Source organism: Acinonyx jubatus, chromosome C1, assembly GCF_027475565.1.
Source record: "Acinonyx jubatus isolate Ajub_Pintada_27869175 chromosome C1, VMU_Ajub_asm_v1.0, whole genome shotgun sequence".
NCBI classification, from domain to species: Eukaryota; Metazoa; Chordata; class Mammalia; order Carnivora; family Felidae; genus Acinonyx; species Acinonyx jubatus.
In genome coordinates this window covers 109,884,779-109,893,449 of record NC_069381.1, presented here as the reverse complement: position 1 = coordinate 109,893,449, position 8,671 = coordinate 109,884,779, and the positions used below count along the sequence as shown (strand labels likewise).

The window sequence follows — 8,671 nt, the reverse complement described above, 5'->3', positions numbered from 1 at the left end:
CTTGTTAATTATCCTTTTTAATTACGCTGAGAAACACCTTTCCTCAGCGATTTGCTCTTCCGCAGCCAGAGTGGGGCCTGGGATGCCACTGGTGGTAGTTTGCCGTGTCCACCAGGCCCACAGCAGCCCCTCCTGGGAGCCCCGGCCAGGCAGGTTGTCTTGACTGCCTTCCCCTGCCCAGCCTCACAGACCATTAGTGGCTGCTGAAAAAGGAGCTTCTCTTTAAAATTTTTTAAATGTTTTTATTTATTTTTGAGACAGAGAGAGACAGAGCGCAAGCAAGGGAGGGGCAGAGAGAGAGAGGGAGACACAGAATCCGAAGCAGCCTCCAGGCTCTGAGCTGTCAGCACAGAGCCCAAAGAGGGGCTCAAACCCACAAACTGTGAGATCATGACCTGAGCTGAAGTCAGAAGCCCAACCGACTGAGTCACCCAGGCACCCCAGGAGCTTTTCTTACAGGAGAGCATTTCTCAGCTCCTCAGCAGTCCCGCCTGGAAACCTCTTCCTCCCTTCTGACATTGGTGATCAGCCCCCCACCCCAGCCCCGCCCCTGCCGGGGCCCTCTACCTGCCTCCTCTACACACGTTCCCCCCCCCCCCCCCCCCCCCCCGCCGCCTACACCCTAGTGCTCTCATCTCTTCCCTGGCCCCAGTCTCCACCTCAGTGCCCCTCAGTCTTGACCTCTCTCCTGAGCTCCGGGCCCTCCAGTGAGAGCTTGAACCCCCACACGCCTCTGCAACCACCCCCCTCCTCTTGCCCAGACTTGCCTCCTCTTCTACTTGCTTCTCCCTGCCTGAGAAGAGCCTCCCTCGCATCAGCTCCTGGGGACACCCATCACCTTGACAGGCTCAGGGGAGACTCCTCCTCCCATGTGCCTCCAGGCGCTAGCTCCTTTTTGTCTCCAGAGCCTTGAACTCACAACCATGACAGCCCCTGCTGTGGTCCTACCTGTTCTTGCCTGCTTCCCCCCACACACCCCGCCCCCACTCCCCAACTGCTGCGAACTGTGAGGGCATCAGGGTGGGAATAACACCTGAATCTTCTCTGTAATCTCAGTGACTGTGTGGGAACTGGCTGAGTGAATGAATGAATGAATGAATAAGCAAGTGAATGAATGTTCAGGAGACTGGATCTGTACACCTCTCTCCCGTATAGATACAACCACATATGCTGAAGAATGTTGCACACTGTCTACACCATCTCCCATGGCAGGACAAGTTCTGGGCTGGGGGTGAGATGACTTCCTCCTGGAACATGGAAGAACATCCCCACATGGGTTATGTTCCCTGGTCACGCCTGACCCTTTTGAGGTCAGCCCTAGTTAGGCTGCATGGAGTGAGTAAAGTAAGGGTCTCCCAAGTCTCACACACACACACACACACACACACACACACACTCACACTCACAAACACACACATGTAGCCTCTATCCAGTCACATTCCCTGATCTCATGGCCTTTTCTGGAAGACACCATGCAGTGCACATTCACTGGTTTGGGCTCTTACAACTCATCCCCCTTCTCCTTGGAAGCCACGCCCCAAATTTGCGTTCAGGTGTCCACCCTCCTCCACTCAGCCCAGTCCCACCTCCCACCTGTAATTTTGAGGCCAATTAGAGGCCTGCCCCCAGCCACAGAAACTGGCTCAGCACTGGGGACCCAGGCCAATGAGACAAAGGAGATTTGCTGAGGGGCTCCCGGGAAGGAAGACTCGTGCCTCTCTATGGAAGTCTCTTCTGCACACTGCAGTGCACAGACATCACACCCAGAACTGTTGGGGAACCTGTCCAAAGATAAGCCAGCGCCCAGGGAACAGGGGACCCCAAAGCTTCGTGGAGGGCTGAGCTGTAGCCTGGGCACCCACCTACTTTGGATGCTAAGAACACCCGGCCGAGGCTTTCTGAGCAAATGAACCCAATGTTCTGTCACAGTGTCCCAGTTCAGACCTGGTGTTTGGGACTGAGTGACACTAGGGGAGCGAATACTTAAATTCCCAGAGGCAGAACCAAGGGTGTCAGGGCGAGTGGACCAAGAAAAGCAATGCCAGTGTGGTTACCAAACCCAACCAAGAATGAGAAGCAAGAGACCAGCCAGAGCTGGCCAGTGTCTGAGTCACTGGGAAGGGCTTGGGAGCTGGCAGAAGGGAGAGGAATCCAGGAGGGTTTCCCTGAGATGGGCCAGGGCCTTCCGAGACAGCCTGGTGACTGTGTGCGCACAGTCTGTGGCCTTGGGCATAGAAAGGGAGGGACCATTAGCACCGACAAGGTGTGCGCTGCTCGGCTCTGAATTTCCAATTTCTCTCAGGTGGACATAAACCTGGTAGCATCCCAGCTCCCACTTAGCCCCGCTCAGTCTTCAGGCCAACTGCCCACCCACTTGGACAGGGGCACTGCACCCAGGCTCCCGGCCTCTGGGAGCTCTCTCTGCAGGTTCAGCTTCCTCCCACTGCCCGCAGGGAGCTCCCTGCAGACCCCACCCCTGTGATACAGAGGAGGGCTTTTCCTGACAAATTTAGCCCAGGTGCAGGGGGCAGGACCCCCTTGAGGGTCAGGGGGTGTTGCTTAAAGCCACCATTTGAGACATCCATGAATCTCATGTTGTGATAAACCTAAGACAAACGCTTTCTCCTGCATAATGTTTCAGTGTTTCATCATGAAATAAAAATGAAGACTCTCGTGGCACACCCCCAGGCCCCAGGGCGCACACCCCAGGTTCTCAAGCACAGTGGAGCTGACCAAGTCTGGGTTTCAGGCCCGGCTCCACCAGCAATTGCTGTCAATGTGGAAGGGACGAACAAATGAAAAGCTAAAGCTTTTGAAGCGGGGGTTACTGACAGGAAATGAGCCTCCCTGTGCTCATAGAAACTATGGTTGGCAGGGCCCACACTGCGAACCACAGACGGGGCAGGGCCACAGCAGCGACGATGCCACCACCTGAAGCACAGCTCAAGGGTGTTACCCAAAAATAAATCTAAGACTCTGACGTTCATCTCCTTCACTGGCTTTTTACCACCATACAGATTTCTGCAGAGACAAGTCCCTTGCACCTGGAGGTCCAGCTGGTCCCTAGGCCCATGAGCACAGCTCCGGTGGCTGCTGGGAGGGACCCAGGCCACCACAGGCATGTGTCACAGGCTTCTCAGGGCAGCCCAAGTCTACGAGGAGCTGAAGAACAGGGCTGCATGCAATGGGGACCTTCCTATTGGAAAGGGAGGCAGGTGGCACGAAGGAGCAGTTGGGTGGGCTGACTTGTCTTTACCGCCACCAGGCTCAGACCTTCCCACGCACCCGGGGCCAAATGTTCAGGTTCAGAACCTAGTCCCACTGCTGATCAGCAAGCAACTGAACCTCCCTGGGCCTCAGTTTCCTCATCTGGGAAATGGAGTCTCTGGCACCTGACCTCCGAGTTCTCACATGTATTAAATTAATAAATAAGGCGGCAGGCAACTGAGTCTTCAAGCCCCTGATCTCCTGTATCCTAACCAACCACCACTAAAAATGCTAGGGGGCAGGGGCTGAAGCGCTCCGCAGGGTCCAGACCCAGAAGAGCTCTAAAGGAAGTGTTGTCAGGCACACCGTAGCTGCTGGGGCCACAGCCAGAATGCAGCCTCCGGCCCAGCAGCACCTGCCCTGGCAGCAGGTTAAGGGGGGTGGACTGTCCCAGTAGAAAAAGCCACCGATAATCACGGTTCCATTGCACTGCAGACAGAAACAGAGGGAGAACAAATACAACGAACACACATTTTCTGAGGGTTTTTGTTCAGTTTGTTTCATTTCGTTTTGAACACTAAGGTTTATTTTCAAACAGCACACAGACGGTCTGCGGGGCAGGGCCAGGCCAGCCTGATGTCTGGGCCCCCAGGTCTCTGGAGAGACCTGACCCCACCCACAGCAGCTGCCAGGAGAAAGAGGACACTTGCCCAGACTGCTTGGCCCGAAGCTTCAGGCAAGCAAGGCGGCTCAGCGGCCCCCAGGCCCCGGCCCTACGGCCAGGCACACATGCGGGCGCAGTGGGAGATGGGGGCGGCCAGGAACTCAACTAGGGGACACGGCAGCTTCAAGAACACTGGTGATGCCACTGGACTCGCCGAAACCAGACTCTTTGGAACACAACCTAATCCCTGGGAGAACACCTCTTGGCTTAGGTCTCTCTCTCGATTTCCCTTCGCTTTTCAAAAGTTCAAAAACAAAATCAGGAAAAAAAAAAGAGAGAGAGAAGAAAGAAAGAAAGAAAGAAAGAAAGAAAGAAAGAAAGAGGGAGAAAGAAAGAGGAAGAAAGAAAGAAAGAAAGAAAGAAAGAAAGAAAGAAAGAAAGACACACACATTTTTTGGGAAAAGGTGTTCTCCACATGCCCAGACAGCTGCAGCAGCTGCTGCCCTCACTGAACCCGCTCGGTGAAGTTCTCGGGGAAGACGCCCCGACATTTCTCCAGCTCTAGGTGCTGGTTCCAGTCACTCTCCTTCACGCCCATGAGCCAGCCTTCATCCTGAGAGCAAAACAGGGCACCCAGGTCACACAGGGATGGGGACGGAGGGCACTCAAACCCTACAGGACATGGGGCTCACTTAGGATCTGCTGGGAGGATGTCCCCTCCTCTGCCTGATCGTTTCCTCTAGCCTGTCACACCCAACCTGAAAGAATGCTTCCTCCAGGCAGCATTCCTTGCCATCCCAGACCCAAACCTGCCCAAGCCAGGAGACATCCGCTCTTCAGCTTGTGGATTTAACTGTCATTGGGGTGAGTTCTCCTCTCTCTACAAAGGCAACCTAACTGCTGTGCTGGTCTGAATGTGTCTAAAATCCCTCAATCCCAGGCCAAGGAGTTTCTCACTGTCTGGTGCTCACAGAGCACATTGGCTGTCCTTCCAGACTTCTACAAACAATACCAGAAGTTTCTGGTGAGCACTGACCAGTTAAACGCACCTCAAGTGACCCAAGGCCACCCCATCAAATCCTCAGACTCAAACCTGGCCTTTGCTTTCATACTGACCCCTCACAGGGACCATCTACCCAAGTCCTGGCAGTGTTCCCAGCCCCAGACCCCGATCCCTAGGTCCACAGGGGCCATACACCTCTGGCCATGGCAGATGCCATCACTGACCTTGCTCTGCCTGGGACCTCCCTAGGCCTTTGTTACGTCATTACCTGCCTGTCACAGAGCCTATGTATGTCCTTTTTGAGCCTCATCCACCCACCCACATGACCCCCACTGTGGGCTAGGGGCCAGGACTCCACTTAAAATCCCGCCTAGCCCAGGGCTGGCCCCCAGAAGACCAGTGGAGACCCAAGGGTTGAAGGAAGCTGTTAGATTTAGCACTGGGCCCAGGAAACCCTCGGCACTCAAACCTCCTGGCCTGAACCTGAGCAGTCTGTCAGAATGTAGAGTGCAGTCCCCGCTCTGTGCCAGCCCCAGTCTCGGCTGGAGCTCACTGTGACATTAACTAACCAGGAGAAGCCACAGCAGAGGGAGGGTCTGGGAGGTATCTGGCCTGGGAAACAGCTGGGGACACAGTTGAGGGTGTTCAGGGGGGCCTGCTGGAACCCACACACTGTGCCTGTGGGCAGAGGGCAAGGCCAGCCTGGAGGAGGCGGCCCAATGTGGTGCTGCAGAGTGGGCACCTCGCCAGCTCACTGCGGGGCAGGAGGGTTCACAGAGGGGTGGCCAGGGATCCTGTCCCAGGAGAGAGGAGGCCATGGAGGACAGGGGCATGGGAGGGAGGAGGGGAGAAAGAAAGCCACTTGGATGCAAAAAACTGAGAGAAAGGCAGAGCCCAGGAAGAAGGAGAGCTGACCGAGGAAACAGAGAGAGAAGACCGGGGTAGGGTATGTGATGGCCCAGGAAAGGGGCCAAAGGGAAGGGAGAGAGAGTGGGGGAGGTGAAGGGAGGGGAAAACCGAGTCAGGGGAGAAGGGCACAGAGACAGAGAGAAGGAGCTAGCAGGAGGAGGGAAGAGCAGCCGGCGCTGTGCCTGCAGGTCTGTAGCTGGCATGTCTCTGCTGCCCCCTGCTGGCCACTCCCGCCTCAGCCAGCCAGGGCCCTCACCTGCTCCTCAGGGTTCTGGAAGGGGATCACCAGTACCACATCACCAGCCTTGAGCTGCAGCTCATCCGTGTCGGTGGCCACGTAGTCGTGCTGGGCCTGTACCTGCAGAGGTTGGGGAACAGCTCAACACCCCTTCCCGCAGATTCCTTTGGTCCCCCCCTGCAACCTAGCACAGTGCACCAGGCCTTGTGGGGGCTTTGGCGTGCTGACAGGAGATCCTGAAAGCTCAAGACGCCACCCCGCCCACTGGATAGCAGGGGGAGTGGGGGCAGGGGAACTCTGGGCAAACCCACATAGCCTCCCAGCTCAGGGTCTTCATCTGTAAAAGGGGGTGACCACACCGCCAGGGCACCGTCGGCTCAGATGGCAGCAGAGGCTGTGGGGTCAAACTGGCCCGGGCGTACCTTGAACATGAACCCCGGGGGCAGATCCAAGCGTCCTGCCCCACCGCTGCCCTCCACGGTGCCATTCACGGTCGCTGAGAAGGTCTCTACCACCACGGCAGGGAGAGAGCTCTGAGGGGAGGAAGCACAGTCAGCGTGGTAGGGGAGTGGGTCCCAGAGGGCAGGGGCCACAGGGGCAAGGGAAAGGGAGGGTCTCTGTGACTGATGCCAGATTGGTCTGCCTCCGGGTTCCTTGACGGGAACTATGACCTGGACCAGCACAGAGCAAGGAGCACAGGGAACACACAGGGCTAGGGAGCCACAAGCGGGAGGGCGGGCAGACAGCAGGAAAGAAAAGACAGGGTCTTGGTCCCTGTCATCTTACGGAGGCTGCTTCACTTGCTGCTGTCTCCCCGGGCTCCTGGGCTCCAGCCGCAGGTCGGGTCCCACCCGCCACCTCGGAGGCCTCTGCTGGCTGCAACACAAATGCCGGCATGGGGTCAGACACGAGACGGATGCTGTGACCAGGACAAGGAAAGGGCCATGGACAGCAGCAGTGTCTAGAGCTGGGCAGTACAGGGAGCTCCTGGAGGAGAGGCTGGGTGCCTGTCACGGGAAGCTGCTGGAGAAGGTGCTGGCAGCACAGAGATGCCAAGTGACGTGCCACACGGGCCCCTGGATGCCGCCCCGACCTTCCCTCACAGGCCCTGTCCTCTAAGGCCAAGGCCTAGCCAGGCCTCAGCTTCTTCCCACCTGCCTGGCCTGCTGGCTGAGCCATGAGACCCCCACGATCGGGGACAGCAACAAGTGCCTGTCCCTGGCCAAACAACTCAGGGCAGGCTGGAGCAGCCTTTGCCCAGCCCTGGACACCTGCTCCCCAAGGAGGGGGCAGCACAGTGTTGGGCACCATGGGGGGAGGGGCCTGGCCAAGGCAGAGTGGACACTGTCCAGCCTCAGTCAGGCTGACCTGGGCCAACACTCACACTCGGCCACTTCCGAGCTCTGGGCACAATCAATCACTCAAGCTTTCTAGCCCCCACTTCCTCATCTGTAAAAGGAGGAAATGTCTAGGTTAGGGTGAAAGTTAAATGAGAAAATTCTGGAAAGTACCTGCCACAAACAGAGAGATGCTCTGAACGCTCCTCCCTCCCACTGCAGGAGGCCTAAGCTGGGAGGCTGGGGTGGGGCTGGCAAGGGGGAGAGGGGCCAATCTGGCCTAAATCACAGCGAGCAGGAGTGGTAAGCCCCATCCTAGGGGCCTCCTGGTTCACCGCCCTGACCTCACCCTCAGGCCCACAGTGGCCTTGTCCATCCTGTGCCTCCTCCTCCAGGCTCTTCCTCACTGCTACACCCCCAGGGACTGGGGACAACTGGGAGCTGGCAGATGGGCACTTACTTGGGCAGGCCCCGGCTCGGCCGTGTGGCTGGGCCAGGCCACAGCAAAGGTGCCCTCGGCAGCACTGGGCTCCCCGGAAGGCAGGCTGCCAGCTGGACTCTCTGTGGGCTAGTGATGGGCCACCAGGGACAGCAGGGCGGGAGGGGTGGAAGACCAGGGAGGAGGGGGTGTTGGGCAAGGGCACAAGACAAGAAAAGAGAGTCATGAGCAGCCCAGCGTTGGCAGAGGGGAGACTGGGTGCCTGTGGCGGGCAGCCTGGCCCATCAAGGGACACACGTGGACCCTCTGAAGGGAAAACCACTCCCACCTCCTTGCTCCTACTCCTGACAAAGGGATGAGCAGGCGCAAACGAGCCACACGCAGCTCAGCACCCACCAAAGACCCCTCGCTAAAACGGCTGCCCGTGCCAGGCTTTCCTCTGGCCTCCTCCACAGCAAGGCTATTTGGAGCCTTCAAGCTCCTGGGAGAAGTGCTCCCAGCACTCGCACACAGCAGCTCCTGCTCCTTCAGAAGCTGCATAGTGGTAGTGCGGCCCCACGCCCTCCCTGAGCCTCGTGCCCGAGCCCCCAGGTGGTGAGGACACCTGCCCAGCAGGCCTGCTCGCATAAGGGCACCTGGCCTCACCCTGCTTCTCCTGTCCCTCAAGCCACCCTCCTCCTGTCCTTTATCCCAACGTCTCCCCGACGCCGCTGCCCAGTAGGATCCCCACAAACACAAACCTTCTCAAGGACAAAGACCCTCCACCCCAAGGCTGCCCTGCCTCACAGGCCGCAGCCCAGCAGGAGGACACCACATCCATCCTACGGGGCCACTCACAGACCCCACGACTGAGCCAAACCACAGAGGACCTTCT

The 8,671-nt window shown here is 57.9% G+C and overlaps 1 protein-coding gene across 22 annotated transcripts in view; it reads right to left on the bottom strand.

Annotated features, from left to right (window-relative positions):
• Window positions 1-3,739: 3,739 nt before the first annotated feature.
• Window positions 3,740-8,671, bottom strand: part of BIN1 (bridging integrator 1) — a 55,431-nt gene continuing 50,499 nt past the window's right edge. For 10 of the 22 annotated variants that reach the window (XM_027056020.2, XM_027056027.2, XM_027056031.2 and 7 more), the window contains 5 exons: window positions 7,819-7,926; window positions 6,808-6,897; window positions 6,444-6,554; window positions 6,040-6,141; window positions 3,740-4,484 (listed from right to left, as the gene is read on the bottom strand). In XM_027056020.2, the coding sequence (XP_026911821.1) occupies window positions 4,377-4,484; window positions 6,040-6,141; window positions 6,444-6,554; window positions 6,808-6,897; window positions 7,819-7,926 (519 nt within the window). In that variant the 3' untranslated portion in view covers window positions 3,740-4,376. The remainder of the gene's footprint in view (window positions 4,485-6,039; window positions 6,142-6,443; window positions 6,555-6,807; window positions 6,898-7,818; window positions 7,927-8,671) is intronic. The other 12 variants (XM_027056024.2, XM_027056030.2, XM_027056038.2 and 9 more) reach the window with 2 other exon arrangements.